At 49.3% G+C, this 22242-nt stretch overlaps 1 protein-coding gene across 4 annotated transcripts; it reads right to left on the reverse strand.

Annotated features, from left to right (window-relative positions):
- Positions 1 to 229: 229 nt before the first annotated feature.
- Positions 230 to 21399, reverse strand: SLC17A9 (solute carrier family 17 member 9). Of its 4 annotated transcripts, XM_052785747.1 has the most exons (14): positions 21235 to 21399; positions 20499 to 20645; positions 12490 to 12687; positions 10740 to 10879; positions 9963 to 10062; positions 9152 to 9282; positions 8225 to 8321; positions 7175 to 7271; positions 4941 to 5028; positions 4589 to 4623; positions 3905 to 4020; positions 3377 to 3432; positions 2994 to 3023; positions 230 to 2889 (listed from the first exon to the last, which is right to left on the reverse strand). In XM_052785747.1, exons 1-14 carry the CDS (start codon positions 21342 to 21344, stop codon positions 2726 to 2728), a joined length of 1509 nt encoding a protein of 502 aa, XP_052641707.1. In that variant the 5' UTR covers positions 21345 to 21399; the 3' UTR covers positions 230 to 2725. The 4 variants fall into 4 exon arrangements, with proteins under 4 accessions (XP_052641707.1, XP_052641674.1, XP_052641685.1 ...); XM_052785714.1 differs by lacking the exon at positions 20499 to 20645; XM_052785725.1 differs by lacking the exons at positions 20499 to 20645; positions 21235 to 21399 and adding an exon at positions 17674 to 17885.
- Between the last annotated feature and the right edge of the window lie 843 nt (positions 21400 to 22242).

Below are 22242 nucleotides of genomic sequence, written 5' to 3' on the forward strand. Positions count from 1 at the left end.
GCTGGCTCATATTCAGCCGGCTGTCAACCAGCACCCCCAGGTCTTTCTCTGCCGGGCAGCTTTCCAGCCACTCTTCCCCAAGCCTGTAGCGCTATTCTCCCAGCACAGCCTCCCCATCCTCTCTCACCAGCCCTAAGGAGTTAATCACATTAAATACAGTTGAGCTCTATCTGTCCCTTACTGATCACACAAATTAGCACCTCTGCATTCAACGGAAAATCAGACAGTGTGCAAATGATTCGCTGCCTTTATTTTTTTTAGGTCCTTCCGTAACAAAAACTCTCAGACAGCAAGCTTTGGCAAGGTTGCTTAAACAAATAACAGTACAGCTATGTAAAATGGTTTCAATACTTCGCCAAAGAGGTACGAACATAATGAAACCTAAGCCTCAAGTGTATTTCAAATATTTAACTTATTAACCAGTTTACAGAGACAGATAAACTGGACAGCCCACCAAAGTGTTAACTGGATTTACACAGAAGGCACAGCCAGCAACATTGACTTTCCTTTGAAATTCTTAGTTCCAAATTTCCCAGCTTGCAGAGCCAAGGGGTGGCCAAGCTGCCTGATTCAAATGCAAGTGATTCAAACTCATCAACATTTCCACGTGAAATGGTGCATCCAGCAAAGAGAACCAGAATTCACTCCTTGTGCTCCTGACCCGCAACACTGAACACCCAGGGAAGACGTCAAAAAACCCAAACCAAAACCCACCTTTTTTTCTTATGTCGCTATAGAAAAGGCCGTGCAAACAATCTGCTCAGACTGGACGAGGGACAAGGCTGGCAGAGATGTCTGCACGGCCTCGGGCGTCTTTGGCAAGCCTGGTTTGCGTTTGCTCTGTGTGCCCTCCCCATTTTACCACCTGATTTTGAGAAGCTTCCCAGCAGTGCTCGTGTGTCCTGGCTCTGCAGCACTGCAGCACCCCAGATACAGGGTTGTACCCATGGTAGCAACCAGCCTTTTAGAGAAAAAAAGCACAGAAAGAGAAAAAAATACTTTCTTATCTCTCTGGCCTCCAGTCAGGCCACACTGATCCTATATTCTCTTGCGAAGACATCAGGCAGTTGCATCTTTATCTCTTAATATCCCCAAAAAGTAGCTCAGCTTAGGTTGGTGGCACCCGTTAGTGACTGTGCAATTAAAAGGCTATCAGTATTTTCACTATAAACCCAGCTATTCAGAAACTTAACATGGCTCCAACATATATCTTCCAAGAAGAAATTCGGCTAAAACAAAAGGAGAAGCAGGGGATAATTATTTTTTTTAAGGACGATGAATCTGAACCTACAGCTTTCCTGCACAGCGAGGTCCCTTGGGAAATCTGCTCCCAAGTCTCAAGTGAAGTTTTCTGGTAAGCATGAGAGAAATCAAAGAGATCCTTTCAGGCTGCAAGCAAAGGGTGGGAGGAAAAGCAATGAATTGCTTTAATATGAAATGTCACATTTAAAATAGATCCTACAAAACCAGAAACTGGAGGCTGGTAAATCCTTCCCTTCCAGAAATACTGTGGGGTTTGGTGGGAGTACCGCTCAAAATAAGCATGCAGAATCAGGCCTCAAGTACATAAAATATAGAATTTGGTACTTAAATTTAAAAATATTTATAAATAACTTAAGACATTCAGGCTCAGAGCCGTGTACAGCCGAGCATTTCCCTCTGACACGGGGAACCACAGGGATCTACATCCAGTACTGTGGATCCCCAATGGAGAAATTTTCTTTACGCTTAATGTAGAAACAAAACCTGCCCGTTGCAGGCTCTTTGGGAAGTCTCCCGCACCCCTTCGAGAGCACGTGGAGGACACATCTGATCAAGCAGAAAGCATTTGGGAGTATAGATCCATAGCACAGAACACGACCTGTTCTTCCTATACATTCACAGCATATGGCAAAACAGCTCCCGGGGGATTCCGTGGCTGCACCTCCACCGCGAGGTCAGCCCAGCTAAGCCTGACCACAGGTGATCGCAGCTTTGCTCTCATGTCGGAGGTGGTCTGCCGTGGCTCAGGGCTGGAGTAAAATGACTCGGAAAGGAGGGAGCCATGAGCAAAGGTGGGCTCAGCTGGTTTTAGCGGTCTGCTCTGCAGCATTCCCGGCTCAGCTCAAGCGCGGGGAAGGCAGTCTTGATGCAACCTCGTGCCCCTGCGTCCACAGTAGACATCCAGCCAGAAGATTTCCCCTGAAGGGAAGCCTTGACTTCATCTCACAACCCGTTCTCCTGTACACCTGGCTCGTACCTGTCGAGCAGATTGCAAAATGAAGGCACGCGAGGGAGGGTTAAGGTCAGAGGTACATTTGTTTGGATTATTCCTTTCATGTCGTTCAGAAGACACGTGTTGAGTGGCAGCCCAAGAGCCCGGCACCCTCCAGGGCAGAGCATGCAAACCGCAGCAGCCTTCGGGACAAGCCGGGTAAGCTGCTTTGGCCACATGGATATTTGTCCACTGGACACGGATTGGGACAAACTGGTCTCATGGGCCGTATCCTCACTGGAGATATTGAGTTGGACGGCTCTGCTGGCCATCAGCTATGCCCTGAGCAAAAAATGAACTCTAAATTTCTTCTCTCCCATGGGTTTCACCCAGACCCATTATATACTTGGTCTCAGTATATTTTTTTCCTGTTAAACACCTAAAAAAAAAAAAATGTTCTTTGGCACTTGTGCGACAATGACACATAGACGTGACACTCTCCTGTCCTTTGGCTGCTTGCTGGACTCCTCTCTAGAGGTCCACATATGCAGAGTCTGTGTCCACCCTCTGGGCCTCTCCAAACATGAGGAATGCACAGAGGCCAATGCTGTTAACAGCAGCCACCAGATTGAAAACAGAAATCCAGGAGCCAGTCGTTTCAATCAGGTAGCCAGCCAAGTACACGCAGATGACACCTGGGGCAGGAAAGAAGAGAAAGAAATGCAAAGAAATGCGGGATCCTGCCCACCTGCGAGGAGAGGATTCCCAGGAAAGGATGAGCTGCAGGAGGATACCTTACCTAGGAGGGCTCCACCTGTATTCCCAACACCTGTAAAGAAAAGCAGGAAATTGCATATTCAAAACCCGCAGACATGAGCGGCTTCAGCCGGGCTCCCGCCCGACCCCCAGCTCAGCAAAACCCCTTGCTCATGGCTGGGACAACCCACACTCATCCTCATCCCCAGCCCGCGGTGCAGGTAAGCATTTGGCAAATTGAAAGGCGTGTTGGTGCAGTTACCTGCCCCTGGCAACGGCACATATATCACAGAAGGAAGCTGAGGTTGCAAATACGGAGTAGACATTGCACAGAAATGCTCCTGCTCAAACTTTAATGCTGATGACCGTGTCCCCTCCCGTACACACCACTTTCCAGCACAACAAAAACCCCACCAGAATCCTTACCGAACAGTAAGCCGGCACACGAGGGGGCCAGATCCTGTACGTTTACTGAAATGCCACTAGTGAGAAACAGAGAGGCGAAAATGGCAGTTTTAATGGAGCGCGATTGCTTTTTCATCATTTACACAGAGTTTAGTTTGCCAAACAAAAGGAAGGGCTCCTAGACAATAAATGGCACTGGCAGGAGAAAGGAGGAAAGAGGCTGAGAGTGAAGCAGCACAGGAGAATACCAGGAGGAAAAGGATTCAACTCAAAGTGGTCAGAGGGGCCAAAATGCAATTCTCCTCCTGCTTCATCTCCCTAACACCTGCTGGTCCAAGCCCTTCCCCACGCTAGAAGTTTGCCGGATCATTTCCAATGCAGTGGGCATTAAACTCCACGGGTCTCACAGGCACCAACACACGATGCTCAGACAAGCGTCAGTTCTTGTTCTGACAGTCACGACGGAGGCAGCCTCCTCGGAGACCCCGGAATGCCAAGCATGGGGTAAGAGCTAAGGGCCACAGCTACTGTCGTTATCACTCTCGTTACCTGTGGTTAAAGGTCTGAAGTCCAACAGAGGCAGAGGCAAACACTATCGCTTTGCAAAAACTGGAGGTCTGGCCCAGGCACAAAGCAAAAACGCTTGAAACGCCGGAGCCAATGACCTGGAAGAAAGGGAAAATTAAATAGCACAGCACATTTTCTTTAAGGAAGAATGCAACTCCTTTCATGGACAAACTGTTCCCTTTTACGATGGCAAGGGCTTGTGTGCACCAGCTGCTTCTCAAGCCTTTTTTTTCCCCAGTGTCCTGCCTTTCTGTGTCAGAGATCTGTCCGGAGGGATGTGGTGCTGCGGAGCAGAGGATACGCTGTGCTCTCACCCAGCACTTCTATTTCTGTTCATCCTTGTATTGCTATTTCCTCAGTATCTAAGGGGTCATTTAGAAAGACAGCGTATGGTTGGCCTTTGCCTGTGAAAGAAAACCTCTCCGGAGCACTCACAAATCTCTGTGCTCAACGTTACCGTTGGTCCACGCTCTGTTCCTCCGTCAGGGCTTTCCGCTGGATTTCATTTCCCATACGCACTGACCACCAATCGATCTGCAAAGCTAGAAAACCTTTCCTCTTTCTGCCTATAACCATGAACCAAGCTCCATAAGAGGTCTAATCTGCCATGTAAGCAGAGGTCAGCAGGTAACTCAGGTGTCTCTCCCATGGCTTCAGCTCTCTTACCTGCATGAATTTACGAATGGTGATGGTTTTGTACCCTGGAAGAGAAAGGGAGAGTTGCAGTTAAGCACAGCTCACCAGGTTCCCTTGTTCTCCAGCCAGGAGACCACATGGTAAGAGGATTTCAGATGGCCAGATTTCATCTCCACGTGGATATTGCGACTGAGATCAAACTGACATCCAAACACATGGATGGGATTTGGACCCTGGAGTGTTTATTCTGCTTTAATATCAGAACCTCAGGTTGTCTATTTGCTGGGTCTTCTCCCTACCAACAAACCCACCTCCTCCCACCCAGGTCCTCCTTCCCCATCACATAAAATAAGAGCTGAGGAAAAGCCAAAAGAGCTCTTACCCTGGTTGATTAAATGATCAGACAGAAATCCACTGAACAAGCTTGTAGGAATTGCAACCAGCCAGGGGACTACATTAAACACCCAACCCTGAAAGGGAGCAAAAATCAAGAGAGGTTTGCTGTCAGAGCTGAGTTTGTTTGCAAATATTTTATTTGATAGTCTGTGATAGCTGTAGAAAAGAAAAAAAAAAATGAAGCGATCAGGACTTCTTGCAGGATCTCTACCCCCTGTGCCCAGCAAGCTCCCAGCTACACCCTGCATCACTCCAAAGTCTGTAAGGTGGCAGGCACATCATGGGGCTGTAGCATTCGTAGGTTTGTTGTCTTTCCTTCTGCTCCGGTGACCTGGCATCCAGGGGAGAGGCAGAAAGCTCTGTCTGCTCTGGGAAAGAGGGATTAAACGTGGCAATGTTTACTGTTCAGCAAGGTGATGTGGCAGAGAGCCACAGAGCCCTGGAAAGCAAGCTGTAGATTTTACTCTGCCCTGTGGGTCATCAGTAAAGCTGCCGGCAAAATTTCCGACATCAGCTTCAACCTCATTAGCAGCGTTACTGTGAAGCTGAGGGAACATAGCTGGATTTTCTAATGCCAGGATTAGGTAACATTATGGGTAGCAACATACTTCGGCCTATTTTCAATTAAGCGAGCTTGCTACAGTTGTAATCACAGATGATTACTGGTCATCTGGATTACAGCTGCTCAGAGGCGTTTTGGTGCCCAGATCCCACGAGGAGCTGAAATCCAGTGCGGGTTGGGCTGGGCTTCATCTCAGCTGGTTGAACCTACTGATCCATCCATCCGTCGTCCCCCGCATCTCCCCCTTTGGTCCGAGCCCGTCACCCCGTGGAGGCATCCCTCCCTTCCTCGCCTGGCTTCAGGATGCGTGGGAGGGTCAAATAATCTTGGTTTTGAATAATCCTGTTTCAGCTGCTCCTGGAAATCGTACCAGGGTCCATTAGCATCTTTCAGTGGCTTTGAAACTTTGGGTCTTGGTCGCTTTTGAAAATGTTACCCCCGAGGGCTTGTGGGGTGATCTCTCTGGTGTCTGTTAACACCAGCTGGGCTTGCTCAGCAAGTCAATCCCAATACACCGAAACACCTTTGTCCATCCCTACAGCCCATCGCCCTGAGCAGCGTCAGCCAAAACCCTCCATCACCTCCATCCATCCATCCATCCATCCATCCATCCATCCAGGTGGGCTGCAGGCTGCTGCTTCGGCAGCGGTGAAGGCAGCTCACCTGCAGAAAGGGACTTTGACCAGTAGGTGCCACAGGTTTCCCACATTAAGGATTATCGTCCGTCCTTTAAAATCAAGCATCCTCAAGCCCCCTTTTATTGAGATGTATAAAGTGATTATCAGATGCAGGAACGCTATATAGAGCATCTTACATAAGGGCACCATGATATAATGCTTAACAGATGGTAAATTACTGCTGCACAAGCACATTACTCGAGGTGCACAGATCTTGTCACAACAATATGTTTGCTGGTTTAATACATGATTTTAATATAAATATCGAGTATGCCATAAAGCGCCTTACACATGCCATATGAAAAGGCATTTGTAAGCAGCTCTGGAAATTATAAAAACCTAACAGAGCCATCGTGGAAAAGATTGTCTGAGTTTCTGAGAACAAGATCAAAATACCAGCTCTCAGCCCAGATGAGTATTGCCTAGGTTTCTGAAAAATGGGAACACCATTTGTACTGAGGAGAGGGTGGCTTTGACAGTATTTTTGAAGTACACATCATTAATGGTAATTATCATTTTCGCTGGCAGGTCTGAGCTAGACAATGTCAGTACAGTTAAAAACCCCGTGAAAACCCAGGAGTGAACAGTGGTCATTTGCAACAGCATAATGTCATGAGCTCTGTGCCGTTTGAAAACCATCCTTTCCTCAGAAGAAAAGCAGTCTGAAAACCAAATATAAGCCCCTCTTTCCTGCCTGGAAGGTTCCCCAGCTCTGCCTCACTTCAGTATCCCTAAACAAGCAACTAGAAACCAGCCTCTGCCTACCTGGAGGGAGGATGCTTGCATCTCCAAATATATGTGCAGGGGGGTAACGGCTCCTAACCCCACAGGGAAACCTCCCACCTCCTCTTGCCTCCCAGCCTGCTCTCACCAGATCCCTCTGCCATCATCTTCCTCCCTAACCAACCCGTTACAGCAGGTACCCAGCACAACCTTGTTTGCACGGGGACCGGCAATGCCTGTGTCTCAGAGCCAACTTACCTTTGACTCGGGGAAAGTTTCCTTAAAGAACGTTGGCAGCCAGGAGAGGAGAGTGAAAAACGTGCTGGCCGTAGAAAGCTGAGCGATGATGACAGCCCTGAAAATACACAGCGGAGAGGAAATAATCAGGAGTGACATGTCACACGGGGTGGGAAACGGGCACTCGAGCAAGCCGGTATTTCAGTTCCTGGTCTATAAATAAATCCCTCACAATGCTACAATTCCTGAGATTTTTTTCACAGATAACTACTCCTTTTTGGCTTGCCACCTTGCAGCACTGCTCATTCCTTCGCTGCCCTCACCGCACAGCGCCCGGGCGGGCGCCTGACGTCAGCCCTGTGTTCAGGCGAGGTTAATTGCAGCGGTAATTGTGCGAGTGCATTTCCCACCAGTCCCTTCGAGCGCTGCAAGAGCTCTCCCGCTCCAAAAGGTGTTGTTTAGGGTTTTCTAGGGATTTGTTATCAGCAGATGCTCCATGGTTATTCAAGGCAGGAATGGGCTTGCTGCCCCGCAGCCCCATCGCCCTCCTCCTCGTCTTTAAACGGCACTTGGGAACATGCTTGGATGAGCTTCACTACCAAATGCAGTATCCTATGGCTGTTCCTATGGCTATTAAAATATTCTATGGCTATTAAAATATCCTATGGCTATTAAAAAGATGTTTTGCCAGCAATGAGAACACAGCCTGTGCCACCCAGTGCCTCTGAGCAGCACTTCTTAGGAGCCCTTCACAAGCAGCATTTCTAACAAGACCAGTGGAGAACATCACTCTGGAGGAGCACACAACTCATCCAGGGAATAGCCTGTGAAGGAGAAAGATTTGCCAGTAACATTCAAGCCTGACATTTCTCTGGACAGAACATAAACTGCCATTAGTCAAGCTTACCTTTTTAGTTCTTTATACAGAAGGGATTAGAAAACCTGGTAATATTTCCCAATAAATAAGTCGGCAAACACATAGAAGAAATAAGCACAGAGAGGACAAAAAGCCCTTGGAAGCAGGGTGCTCTCCCAGCCCTGCCAGTGCTCGAGGCCACCACAGCTGCCTACCATATCGGCGCCTTCTTAAACAGCTGCTTCCAGGGAACTTTGGTCTGCTTGGATATCGAGAGGCTTCTCATTAAATAGTCTATGGGGATGATGAGTTCTGCAAGGAAGAAAACATACAAAGGACAGCTTTGATCAGTAATTTTCTGTGCAGCTGGAGGGAGCCCTGGGAGCCCACTATACAACTACTTTTAATCTCCTTCTAACCCTTGTCTTTTGGCTACACCACCATTGAACGCTCATGAAAACACCTTGTTATGTTGACCAAAATTTTTCCACTGCATCCACACACTTCCCCATCCAGCCACCTTCCCCCATTTGTTATATCTCTTGTTATATTTAAACAAAAATCTCTTGGGCAAAGACCAGGTTTGGATTTTGTGTAGCACCAGGCACACACCTGCCTCCTGATGAGCTGGGCTTCTACATGCCACGCTCGCACTAATAATGCTGTAGCCAGGTCTAATGGTTTCCCCATGTGTGGAATTACACCCAGACAGTTATTTGGGAAGAGATATTCCGGATTAACTGGTTTTTAAAAGCTCTATGTGTAGATGTTCTTAGTTTGTAATAAGTATCTTGCCCTGCTTTAGCTTAATCCACTTTGAAGATCATGCTCTGTTTGGTGTTTTCACTGGTGCTTAAGAGTACTGAGGAGTCAGATCAGGCTCTCGACAGCAATATAATCCAGTGTGGGACTTGAAATAGGAAATCAGCAATGCAAGAGCTCAAAACCTTGTTTCTGGGTTTAGCATCTTGGGTGAGACACAGCATGTGTTATAGAAGACATCTGAACAAAAGGTCTTTGTGTAAAACCAGGCACAGTCTTAGAAACACAGAGGAATTGTAGAAAATAGCGGAGAGGCACCGCTCGGGTCCCGCAGCCTCAGGAGTGCTGGCAGCCCGAGGGATGCAGGCGGCTGGACTTACCTTTCTCATTCAGGAGGTACTTGCAGGTGCAGTAAACCCAGAGCAAAGTGAGCAAACCGGAGAAATAGAAAACGCTCTCCCAGCCGTACCAGTCCAGGAGAAGAGACCCCGCACCGCCGATCACCAGCGTCCTGCAAGGGAAACCCCACTCGGATTCACAGGTCTGGCTAAGAGCGTTTGGGCTGCACGCATCAACGGGAGATGCTCCCTGGGGCGGATGCTGCGTGTCACTAAATGCGCTTAAAAAACCCATCAGTAGAGAAACCACTAAGGGACCTCACGCTCGCCTGCCCTGCACTGAAACATGCTCGTCGAGGCTGCCGGTGTGCAGAAAGTATCTCAGGGAATGTATAGACCAGCAAAAGAAATGAATACACTGGGAAACTAAGTGATTAAACACAGTAATATTTCTATTTGGCTTTTAAGCAACCCTTCCATTTAGAAAGGAAATTCTCATGGAGATTAGCAGAGATGGGGAAGTTATATTATCCCCATCTATCAGAGAGGACAGGTGACCAGTCTCGGGCTGACCCCTGCTCTTCCTGCTGGAGCAGGCTGTTTCCCATCGTAATTAAAAGTTGCAAACACTCTTCGAAGTCTGGCTTGAAAAGAAAGAAAAAAAAAAACATAAATCCTTGACGTGCACGACAGCAACTGCCTGAGGCTTCCTCAGCTGCAGCCGGTATCCTCAAGGACCCAGGAATCCACACGTACTTTGGGCTGCGAGTTTTGCCTCCAACTATTTAATGGCATTTCATCACGTATGATGTCCGGAGACTGTCACTCGCTGCTCAAAGCCTTTTGAACTTACCCACACTGCGAGCCGGTCCCCACTGTGCTGTAGGTGAAGGCTCGCTCGTTCTCCCGGACCTTCTGGGACAGCAGGCTGGCCAGGGATGGGAAATACACCCCTGTGAGCAACGGGAGCAAGGCAGGGATCAGTCAGGCTCCTGTGCCCTCGTGAGCAAATCAAAAGCAAATTTAAAAGATCCAGCAGGAGTTGAACACCGAGACAAAGCAACAAAACCTTTGGTGAATTCCAAACAGGGATATAAAATAAAATAAGTGACTCCATCACCATGAAAGCTTTGTTTCTGCCTTCTCCGTAATCCCCTGTTTCATCATCACCGCTGCGACTGTAAATCCATCAGTGCCAATGCACTTATGCCAACGGTTCAACAGTGCTGCAGCACAGCAAGAGGGAAAGAAAATCATCCCAAATTATGGAAAAGTTTTGGCAAGGACCAATTTTCCCCAAGTCCTTTGAAGGAGTTTTAAAATGTGGAAAATCAAACAGGAACAGTGATGATTTCAGAAGGCAAGCAGCCCATGTCTGACAGAGAGATTTCTACAGGGGAATGATTTGTCAGCGACTTTCTCTAGAAATGTCACTTTTTTTTTTTTTTCCCGTGGAAGTTCTGGATGCGGAGGCAGTTTTGAGGCAGAGGATTGCTCGAACACGCAAGAGAAGGGTCCATGCGCTGCAAACCGCATGCCTTGCATCTGAATTTACCACACACGAGCTCCCCTGCAAGGAAGCCCCTGGGCAGACAGACACACAGACACGTGCTCAGGACAGGGGTCTCACCTTGTAGCAACCCCATGAGGAACCTGGAGGAGGTCATAAAAACAAGATGGGCAGAAGTGATGTGGGTGAGCAGCGGGGTGAGGACCGTGAGGAACCCCCAGGCTGATGCCGAGAGGAGAAGGACTTTCTCACCTCCTATTCTGGAAGATAGAAAACACGTTATCGAAAACAAGGGGAGGGCAAAAGGGCAAAGTCCCCCAGTCAAGACTCAAGCGCTTTTCCCAGTTGAGCCTGTTTTTAAGAGCAACCTTTCAGTCAAACCTGTTCTTTGAGGTTTTCTAAACCTTACAAAAGTCTTTAGCCCTCTGGGGAGTAGCTCTGACCTCCTCCCTTCCCACCTCCTGCTCCCCGGGAGCCGGCAGCGAGCAGCTGGCCACCAGCATTGCTCTCACCGGGACACTGGCCACCAGTGCTGCCCGTCCACCTCCAGCACGCCCCGGCCCCAGAGGCACCATCGTGCTGATGCACTCAAGCCTCTGACGGAGGGGAAGCCCAAGCTGCTGTCACCGTTCTGTTTTTCTTAACCAGGCACTGTGTTTCCTCTTCCATCTGCTCTTTTGCATCAGCTCTGCCTGTTAACATTTGGGTTTTTGCAGGCGTTTGCTTGCAAACTATTAAGGAACATAATTAAATAGCATAGTGCGCTGCATGGATAATGTTCTCCTTCCAGGCATGTGTTCCTCACAAAAGATTTCATAGGAAAGCCCTCCTCGCTAAGAATAGGGTGGCTGGGGAAAGGAACTTGAGCAGGTAATTACTCAGATCTTTCCTTACAGCTACCTGGGGAAGTTGTTTTTTAATTGATACGATAAAATGGAGACACTTGGTTTTCCCAAACATGATGGAAACCGTGATGGGGGCTTGCTTGTGAAAAGATTGCGTGAGAATATAGGGTGGAAAAACTGGAGGTCCTGAACTGAAAATTAAGATTGACTATGCAGATCAAATAGAAAAAAGCTGTATTCCTTGCAAAAAGGAAATATTTTCTTCTTGTGGTTAGTGATTGCAGCTAGAAACCCTTCCAAATGGCTGTCTGGCACTGCTGGGATTAAGCTGTTTGTTAATGAACAAATAACACTCCCAGTGAGCAGCAGCTATGAACTATGCATGAGCATCAGCATTTATCACTTTTCTAAAATAAAGTTTGCTTTACACCCACTATTCCTTTCATCAGCTTAACGTGTAAGCTTGTGGGTTTGCTTTTTTTATTCCAGTTACTGAACCAGCGCTAAAACCAACCTCCATCAGAAAAATTATGCTGGTATAAAAGTGCTCTTCACTGTTTCCAGGTAAAAAACCCCTATGTTGGTCTAAGCATCCATGACTGTAGGTCTCTGCTGGCAGCTGCTCTGCAGGAACTGTCAAGGCAGTAATGATCATGTAGACACTCCCTGTGTTTGCCGGGGATTTTGCCTGTGCAAAGTCCTTCTGTGCATACTGCCCTATAAGCCCAGCAGCAATTTCAAGACCCAGGAATCTAATCGGACAGTCAAAACTACACATGTCCTTTCTGAATCAGAGCTATAGACCCTGAGTGAGGCTGATGGAGAGACTTCAACCGCTTTCAGAGCAACCTGCAGTGCCCCATAAAACTTCTCCCCATGGACACGCTTCCCTCTTCCACCCTATCTCTGTCCCAGGGTGAAACTTGGCACAGCCACTGTCAAGACTGGAACTGAGAGATCAAAACCAAGCTAAGTGCCATTAAAAAAGCCCGAGCAGAGGAAAACATAAGAATAATTGCCAGTACTGATCACTGATATGTCCTCCGATAATCTGTGTCAAGCAGTAGCCCCAGAAGAAGCTGCTGAGCACTATGCCCGACTGCTTCTTGTCCCATTCGAAGCGGGTGCTGAGGGCGACGGCGCAGATGGGCACGGTGACACGGGCGCAGTACAGCAGGCACGTCCCCAGCAGCAACATCACCTTCCAGACGCGGGACTCGGGCCTGCAAGGATGGAGAAGGAGATGGGGAGAGGGCAGATGGAATGGTCTGCCTGGTAGATCCATGCACGGCGAGGACTTTGCTTGCAAGCTGAGTCTGCCTCGATACAATAAAGCTCAGCACAATCCCCCTGTGGCACAGTGCTTCTGACACGGAGCGTATGGCGTCTGGTGACTTTTATGAATGATGCTAACTTTCATCCCGAACACCGGTTGACCCCAGCAGCAAAATAACGTCTGTCCATAGGCTGCAAGGTGGAACGGGCTGCTCGGGCATCGCTGACTGTGGATGGAGGGAAAGGTGGGGGGAAACCTGGGTTGTTTGCTTTTTTCCCCAAATAAAAGCTTTAGAAACTGTTCTCTTTAAAAGATAAGGATAACAAAGGAAAGGTCAGTGCATGAGGTTGGAAGCATTTGCATGAGACACACCGTCTTGGTAGCAAACATTTGTTATTTGGTATTCCTACCTATTCCCCAAGGGAGGTGGCATGTGTGTTACCCTTCCTAAATAGAAGGGCGGTGGAGGAATTCTCTAGTGAGAGAAAAGACTGGGCTGAATAGCCCAGAGAGAGGAGCAAGATAATCCACCTTGGCCTGATAAGAAGTTTAAGGTAATATTAGTAATAACACATTAACAGAACATATTTTTTGGTACATGAAAAGTGCTCCTGCAGAAGATACAGGCTGGAAATCAATAGGAAGGCAATTTTCTCTGCTCCAAGTCAGCAACGTGCTTCTGGAGCAGAGACCCACGTTTTGCTGCAAACTTCAGGCCCCAGGTGTAGGTAAACTCCTCTGCCTTCCCGCAGCCCCGCTAACATTAGTCTGGGTCCCCCTTTGTCTGTGACTTACGGAGCTAAAAGCTTAGTAAGAACACCCACTATTTGTGTTATTTGTATTTGGTTATTTTTATGCCCAGAGGCCAGAGCACAAAGCACTGAGCAAACAGACTCTCTCTGCTCCAGAGATGACTGGGGAATTCACTGTACCAGGGCATTAACCTCTGTGCTTTCCACCCTACTAAACATACCCTCCTTCTGCGTGGGAAACAACCTGGGTCACTTTTTGTATTGAAATGAGCATTTATTTCTCTGTATTGGATTATGATAAATGTAGGTTAATCCCACACAGCACAAACCCATTTATAAATGTGTCAAATGGCCCGTCACAGACGGAGGCAAAGGAACAATGAAAAGTAAAACACACCGGGCAGCCATGCCCGCTGGAGGTGCATTTATTGCTGTTTCCCAACAAGGCAGATAAGCAGCTCAGTGCCAACCTCTGGCAGGAGGAACTGGAGGTGTTTCAGTTGGTGCTTTGAAGGTTGGAACCGTCTTTACTGTGCACACGTACAAACATACAAAATAACACAGGAACTAGAAAACCTCACGTATCTTTGCTGGAGGAATAAGTAACCAAGGGTTGACCTGCCTCAGCCATTTGCACTGGTTGATAAACGCCCTCAGAGCCCCTCCTGGTCTTACAACGAGAGGAAGATATGCAGCAATCCTATCTTAATTTGCTGCAAAACCAAAGGTGATTTGTTTTTTTAATCACCTGCCCCAGCCAGCTCCGGCAGCAGCCACTCCACCGCCTTCAGCTCGCTACAGCAAAGCACAGCAACACCAAAAGCTCTCAGAGCCCGCGTGTCCAGATCAGACCAACCCCAGCGGGACGATACGGGCAGGGATTTGGGGTACAAATCCCTCCCAGGAGGCAGAGGGCAGGTGGGGGGTAAGCGTCGATGGAAAATGTTACGGAGAGCCCTCCAAAGGGTGTCTCAAGACAATCCGAGATCAGATGCTTGGAGGTATAAGCGACCGACCCGTGCCTGCCTAACCAGTGCTCCTGCAACCGCAGAAATGGGCTGTTGCCAGTCCGGGGCTGTAATCTCTCCTGTTATCTACAGCGGCACGGCACTGATTAATTTGAGCTATTGAACCTGCAACAATTGAGGTGACGAAGTAAAACGCAGCAGCCTACGATGTGCGTAGGTATTTCCTATTATTTAGCCACCAAGATAGTTTTCTAAATTGTGCTTTTCCCCCTGAAGCGAAGGGAGACATTTATGAGCTTTCTCACTGTCTGGAGCCGGGCTGAGCTCTGCCTCTTCTCCCAGCGGTTATTCTGATGAGCACAGCAGCATTTTAATGGGATATTAGATCGACGGTTCTTCCTTGGTCTTGCAAGGTGTAAGATGGAGAGAAAAAGACCTGTGCAGCTCAACTGGTCTTTACTCCACTTCCCTTTCTAATATTGCCAAGGTCTGTTCCCTCCAGCAAGCGTTTGCACCTAGGAAAAGCAAAACCCACGCGCGGCAATGCTGGTGTCCAAGGAAGGTGCGGGCAGGGGGAGCAGAGTTTGGTGCTAATGGATCGAACCCAAAAAAGCAATGAGCAGGCTGCAGAGCAGCTCTGGCGTCAGGGCAGAGGGGCAGGAGGGGATGCTGTGAGCTCCCAGCCTTTTTTCTCGCCCCGATGAGGCAGGCAGAGTCACCCGAGCCCCCAGCCCCTGCGCTGGGGGCACGCAAGGGGATTTGGGGGTGGTGGGGAAGACGTAGCCAGGCCAGCGGTGCTGGGTCATCCAGGCGCCAAGTCCGACCTGGCTGGGAGCAGGGCACAAAGGGTCACGTTGCTCCCTGCAAAAGCAAGACACCATTCAAAGCACAGCTCAGGTACAGCAGCGGGAAGGGATCGCCAAGCAGAGATGTTCTCCCGACAAGCCTCTTCCCCAGCTGATGTTTTGACAAAGCTTCAGTGAATATTTTTTTCTTGACTTTTATTCTTTTTCAAAAGCACTAAATAAGTCCCTGGGTATATGACACCATCTCAATGCTCTTTTTGATTACTACTCCATTCTATGCATTCATATTCTTTTCCTGTATGTTTAAATGCATCAGTAGAGACTTATGCTCAAAACAAGTGGGTAGTATAAAGATGGCTTCAGACTACCACTTGCTCCGTAGGTAGCATATCCAGCTAGGAAAATCCACTCAAATAATATGAGTGTCAAATGTAATCACTAGCTGCCCACACCCACCTGGAAGCATGGCAAGAATTATTTCTCTGCAAGGACAATCATGTGCTTGCATCAGAGGAAAGAGCTTTGTAAATGCATTTTCTCCTAATTATAGTTATCACAGAGGCTGCCGATGAGTCAATGTTCTGCTCAGTGCAAAACAACAACAGCAAAGGTTACAGAAGAAACCTCGACTAGTACAAAGGGGAAAAACTAAAACTCTTTTTCAAAAACTAAGGAATAATGACAAATCAAACAATAGCTTTTGTAGGTAACACCAGCCAACCGAGAAGCGGAGCTTTACCAGTGTTAACAAATTAAATCTAATGGCTTCCCCGATGAGGGAGGTAGAGATAATCTGTGCTGGAAATAACCAAACTGAGTCGGAGTAAAGCACATCTAAACCTAAGGAAGTCACAGCCGTTGGTGCCATCAGTGCCACCATGCCCGTCTCACCGGCCACGCGGACAGACCGAGCATCTCCCCGCAGCCCTGTGCCGGTTCTGCTCCGTGAGACGGGCAGCCACCTCCAAACCATCGGCACGTGAGTTGCTGGAGCTCGTCTGGAGCCACCTAATTGACTTAATTGGGTGCCACGTGACGGCGGCAGCTCCTCGCTGCCCAGCCTGTGCTCTCCTGACCTGTCATGCCTTTTTGCTTAGAAGAAACAGGCACTGCAGGTGCATCCCCTTTTGCATGTCACCGAGACCCTCCTTACAGAGCAAAGCAGCCATGCAGCTAGAAAACACTTCCTATTTCATAAACCTCCAACCACCACCCAGACAGACTATAATTAGCTCGAGCCCTAACGACTCTTCCTGGGTTGCTTTTTGCACGGCAGCAGCCCTATATTTGAGCAGCCCTGCCTGATGTCCCTCGGTTCTCCTCCTCCAAATGCAGCCCCGGGCGCTGGGTGGTCACAGCTTTGCTTCCAAGCATCCAGTGATTCCCCTGGGACCCAGCTCCCACCAACCGAATGGGTCCCCCGCCTAGGGCACGGTGGTTAAGATTGATTTTCAAGGATGCCTGCGAGCCCCAAAGGGGCAAAAACCAAGCCAAGCCACCCCGCAGTGGAAGGAGAGCCAGCAGCATAGGGTATCTTTATTTGCAGTGTGTTTTCCTGCTGGAGGAATTTCTCCAGTAGATGCCACAGAGCAAATATTTATTCAACTTTATTTCTCTTGACTTGCCTCCCTCCTTCCCCCCAGTATGCAGGTCTGTCTGTTTGCAGACACTGCGGGTCACTGTTAAAATGGACTTGCTGGAGTTCAGGCTATCAATTAGATTACAGTTTAGTACCCCCTTCAAGGCACGAGTCTGGACCATCAGGTATTTTCAGGTGGTAAGAGAGCTGTGTTAGACAGCAGGACTACGAACAGTCTGTCCCAGCAACAGCTCTTGGCCAGAAGCCATCTCTGAGGTTTGTGGGTGTTTTCCATAACTGGAATTGGAAGTGGGAGAAGAACTGGGAGCTGCAGCTCCTGATCTGCATCGGAGCTGCACCACGGCCAAGGTGGGCGCAGGTACCAGTGACGGGGCATCCTGCCCACCCCCAGGGCATCTCTACCTCAGTTCTCTTCTGTAAAAAGAGACTAAAACCAGCTCTGTGGGAGATACACGGAGGGTACATCAGCTCGAGCCACCTCCAGTGCCCCCAGCCCACTCACTCATCCCAGCCGCGGCCACTCACCCGTCCCTGCAAGAACCCCCAAGCAGGACGGGGATGAGCCCCCGTGGTGGTACCCACCTCCCAGCCATGCTGGCGGGCCACCAGTTCCAAACCAAGGGCACCCAGCAGCCCCAGCATGGGGCCACCTCCCAGGGGAACGTCCCCAGCACCGGCAGCCGGTCCCTGTGGTCCACATTGCGCCCGGTCACCTGCCACGAAGGAGCCTGGGGACGTTTCCCTCCTTGTCACCCATTCCCAGCCCCATGGGGACATCCCCCTTCGAAAACCTCTTTTCCAGCCTACCTGCCTATGGCTTTAATTTACAGTAATCTCCAACTCAACCACGGCCTGACTGACATGGCGCAAACACAGCGGTCGTGCAGACACTCCTGTGCAAGGAGATAATACCCAGGTAGTTATTTTTAACCCGGTTTGACAGTCCGCTCGCTTCTCTCTCTTTGTTTTTCTCGACAACAATTTCTCCTTCCCTTGAAAATCTAACACGCTTGTCAAGAGAGAGGTTTGGGGTTTTTTTTCCGCCGCTCCTCGAGTTGATTTTGTCATGCTGCAGACCAGCTCCAAGCTAATGATTTGTCGCTGTCAAAAGTAGCTTTGGGGTTTAGAGAAGGGTTGTTTTGTTTTTTTTTTTCCAAATCCACCAGCTAACAGCGAGAGCAGCACAGAGGACACAGGGCTTTTTTTCCTGGGAAAGCTGCTGGTTTCCTGTCAGCCTCCTGTGCACAAACTCCCTCCGCAGAGCCGCAGATGGCAACAAAGTGGTGTTCAGCAAGCGCGGCTCTGGGTTTATTCCCTCTCTTCATTTCTTGCTTTCGGCAAAAGCAAAGATGAAATTAGATTTCAGCAGCTCGTATGAGCTGGAAATAGTTGTTAAGGCCAGGTGGAGGCAGTGGGAAAATGTAATAATGAAGCATACGTGTGCTTTGCACACTGATCTAAGGGCATACATGGATCAGCCAGGAATGAAACGCTTCAGCCAGGAATGAAACGCATGTCTTGCTTACATTTTCCACGTGAAATAAGTTCTCAGCAAGGCATGATTAAAACCAGGGTGAGGAACTTGTTCAATAAAAAAATCCCCAACCACCAAAACAAAATATGCAGCTAGCGCTGTGACACTGTGTTGATAAAAGATCAGGGCACAGAACTCAGAAAAAAACCGTGACTGTTGGCTCCGAGCAAAGAGCACAGTCAGGCGACTGGAGACCAGCTTGTGGCTGGTGGTACAACTCCTTTTATCTCTGGAGCTTAAAGAAACTGCTGTAATAATCCCTTGTCTTCAGATGTAGCCAGAGGCTGGGAGATGCAGAGTGGTTTCAGGAGTCATTTGCTTCCCAGAACACGCTGACTTTTCCACGTTGTATTTCTCTACAGGAGGCACCATCCAAAATGTGATCTCCATGTCTACGGCTGGATCTGCCCATGGCTTTGTGTGCAACCTTCAGCAATAGATTTCTCTTCTCAGCGCTTCGGTCTTCCCCCAGCTAAACAAGAGATGGATGCTAAAACACACCTACTGCCTGAAGAGTCCTGCTTTGGCATGTTCAGATCTCCATTAAAAAGTGCTATCTAATTGTCCAGGCGTGCTACATAAATGCGAGGGCTTTTTCAAGCCCCAGACAGAAATCCCCAAGCGTTGCTCTTGGAAGAGGAAGAGGAGATGTGTGATAATGTAGCCATTGGAAACCTGCAGGAAAGTTTGGGAAAGGCAGCCAGAGAGGCAGGATAAAACGTAGGGCAAGAACAGTGGAAGAGGAAGGAAAAGCCAGCTGAAAAAAGGGAGGACAAAAGAAAAAGCAGCAAGAACAAAGATGGAAAAATAAACCTGCCAAGATAACTGTTTATCTCTCCTTGCACTGACGGTGCAGACAGATCCTGGAAGGCTGCCTGGCATGTCTTTTGTTGGAGCATGAAAGGAGAACCCATGTCACTTCCCCCACTTGATAAAACCTTGCCTCCATGGCAATTACTCATTACTTGGAAACGTCGAGAGCTATTTATTTGCATATGCTCTTCGAAAAGTGTCCACCAAATTGATTTGAAACCATCCAATGAGGTATTTTATACAACTCGACTAACCTGCTCGCCTGATCTGGCGGATCGCTCCCCCTTTCCGCTCCCCCCTTCCCATTCCCACCCTCCGCCTGCCCTGTTTACGTTAGACCATAAAGCCTCCATAAAGCCTCCCCAAACAAGGGCTGCGACCATGCGTGCGTGTCTACGCCAGACAACAGGGAGGTGATCTCTGCTTGCGTGAATTGCTGCGATATAGATAACGATCTGATTGGGGTTATGGTTAGCCTGCTGCTTTTATTAACCGGATTCTTTCAATTACTAGCAGCACTTAAGGTGGTCAGAGTCGCTTTCAAAATACGTTATGTCTTGATAAATAAATCACCTCTTTTGTTTTGGAAAGTGTTATCGATGGTTTGCATTTTTCAAAAGAGATTTGGGAAACTGGAGGGTTTGCTCTGGCCCAATGTATTGATTTTTTTTCTAGAGGATAAACATCTAAATGGAAACTGTTTCATGAAACTTTGGCCTGAGGATCTTCCCCTCCTACCACTCCCATTTCACACAGCCTCAGTGAAAAGTTATAAAGGGGGAGACAGAGAGAAGGAATTTTCCTAACTGCTTTTGGGGGAAAAGAATCTTAACATTTTAAGCAACCCTAGTGCCAAAGGTCTGCTTTTGAGACCTACCCCCTTACTCCCGAGATGAGCGTGGGTTTGATTAGACTGCTAGGTCTCTGACTGCAGGAAAAGTCTCCCTCGGGATGGCAGTTTAAAGCCGGCTGTTGGCCTGCTGCCACTGCAGGAAGCGATGGATGATAAACCTCGACTTATCCAGCAGCTAATTGCTGCTGGAAGGGGCAATTTTTCCCCTTGGCCACCCGTTCCTGTGCATTGGCACCGATGTCACCTGTGCCAACGGTTGCCCCTCCGGTCTCCTACCCGGCCCGAGTTCCTCTTCGTGGCAGCGTTAAACCGAACCAAATTTCAAAAGCATGGGGGCAACGCGGTGAAGTCCAGGGGCTCCCGGTTTGGAAAAGCTTCCGACCATCCCTTCTGGCTGCCCCATGGCACTTCTGCATCGTCATCTCACCCTGCCTCAGATGGGAGAAGCGGCGGATCCTGAGGTCGGGGTGCTGGGTGACTTTCCCAGGGTGGCAGAGGGGAGCAGAGCCACCCCAGGCATCCCAGCTCGGTCCTCGGTCCGTAGCTTTTGCTCCAAACACAAGAGCACCCTGCGTTTGCTTACGTCCCTCCTGTTAAAAGCAGTCAGTTTGGGCTTAATAGTATCTTTAAGTATTTTAATTAGTTAACTTGAAGAACAGTTCGTGCCGTCTAGCTGCCGCCCGGTTACTATTCCAGACTTTATCTTAATTAATTACTACCGCCAGTACAAACATCCCTGAGGAACACGTCGCTAAGAACCTCACAGTGGTTTCAACAGCGTGTTTAAATACCTGACTACAGGCCAGAAATAAGCTCGATACACTTCCCCCCCCCCTAGTATCTCACAGGAATTCCCTATCTTCCCCCTTTCCTCTCCCGTCTCTGCCGGAGTGACACAGCGGGGACTGCCCGGGCCGGTGGGTCCCCCCCGGAGGACAGCACCGGGGCCGGAGAGAGGAGGCTCTCGGACCGGCGGCATCCCGGCGGGGAGCACCCAGCACCTCCCGAAACCGCTTCAGGCTTCCCGACCCCCCCCCCCCCCGCGTCCTGTATCTTTTCCAGGAGCAGCATCAGGACGTGGAGGAGTTTAGGGGGGGACGATATCTGCGGCTGAGCTTGCCCGAGCCTGCGGGGAGGGGGGGGTCCCGGAGAGGTTGTCCAGCCTTACCTGGACCAGTACGGGTCCCCACCGCCATCCTTCCTCATACCGTCGTGCTGCGCGGCCCGTGGCCCGTGCTCGGCGCTGCACACCGGCACATTCTCGCCACCCGCGGCCATACGGGCGGCCGCCTTCCGCCTCCTCCGGCTTCACATCGCGGCGGCCGCCGGTTCCCTCCCCTTCGCCGAGCCACGGCCACGTGTCAGCACCTCCCCCCCCCCGCCGTTCCGGGAAGTCCCGCCGCCCGCAAAGCGGCCGGGGGCGGGCGGGATCCCGCTCCCCCCCACCACAAGCCTCTTCTTCGTCCTAGGGCAGCCTCGAACCCGCGGACCCCCGAGGGTGCGCGGCCCACGGTTGGGGCTCGTTTTCTCCGGCCGTCACCCACCAGTTTGGGGGGTTCTCTCTTTTTCTTTATTTTTTTATTATTTTTTCCTCTTCCTCCGGTAAATACTCACAGCCCCCGTGGGTAAAACCGAGGGGGGTTAACAGCGGGGGCCAAGCAGGGTCTGTCCTCTCCCCTCCCGATACCTAGGAAACGCAACAGTCCTTGCACCGTTGGCAAGACAGCCCCCTGCCCCTCCAGCTTTCCGGCAGAAAAGTCTCTGCCTCTGCTTTTTAAGGATTAGAACCGAATACGATATTCCCATCCAGAGAATTTAAGGAAAAATGAAATAGGAATCTGTATTGTTACAGCTTGATTTCTCTGTCAGATAGAGCTGTTGCCTTGCTGTAAGTTATCCGAGAGAGATAATCAGATGGCGAGACAGCCCCCTGCCCCTCCAGCTTTCTGGCAGAAAAGTCTCTGCCTCTGCTTTTTAAGGATCAGAACAGAATACGATATTCCCATCCAAAGAATTTAAGGAAAAATGAAACAGGAATCCGTATTGTTATAGCTCAATTTAACTCTGTCGGATAGAGCTGTTGCCTTGCTGTAAGTTATCTGAGAGAGATAATCAGACTCCTTTATGGAAACAGATAATTAAAACGATGGTTATCTTGGTCCAAAACAAGAGGACT

This window comes from Harpia harpyja, chromosome 1 (assembly GCF_026419915.1).
Source record: "Harpia harpyja isolate bHarHar1 chromosome 1, bHarHar1 primary haplotype, whole genome shotgun sequence".
Classification (NCBI taxonomy): Eukaryota; Metazoa; Chordata; class Aves; order Accipitriformes; family Accipitridae; genus Harpia; species Harpia harpyja.

Bases quoted from the DNA above. Each gene is read 5' to 3' on its own strand.
- SLC17A9 (XM_052785747.1), bottom strand. From the start codon at position 21,344: ATGGCCGCGGGTGGCGAGAATGTGCCGGTGTGCAGCGCCGAGCACGGG. The intron at 8,322-9,151 runs GTAAGTCCAGCC...TCTTCCTTGCAG, and splicing joins GTACCTCCTGAATGAGAAAG to AACTCATCATCCCCATAGAC. The intron at 7,272-8,224 runs GTAGGCAGCTGT...GTGTATTTTCAG, and splicing joins TTTAAGAAGGCGCCGATATG to GGCTGTCATCATCGCTCAGC.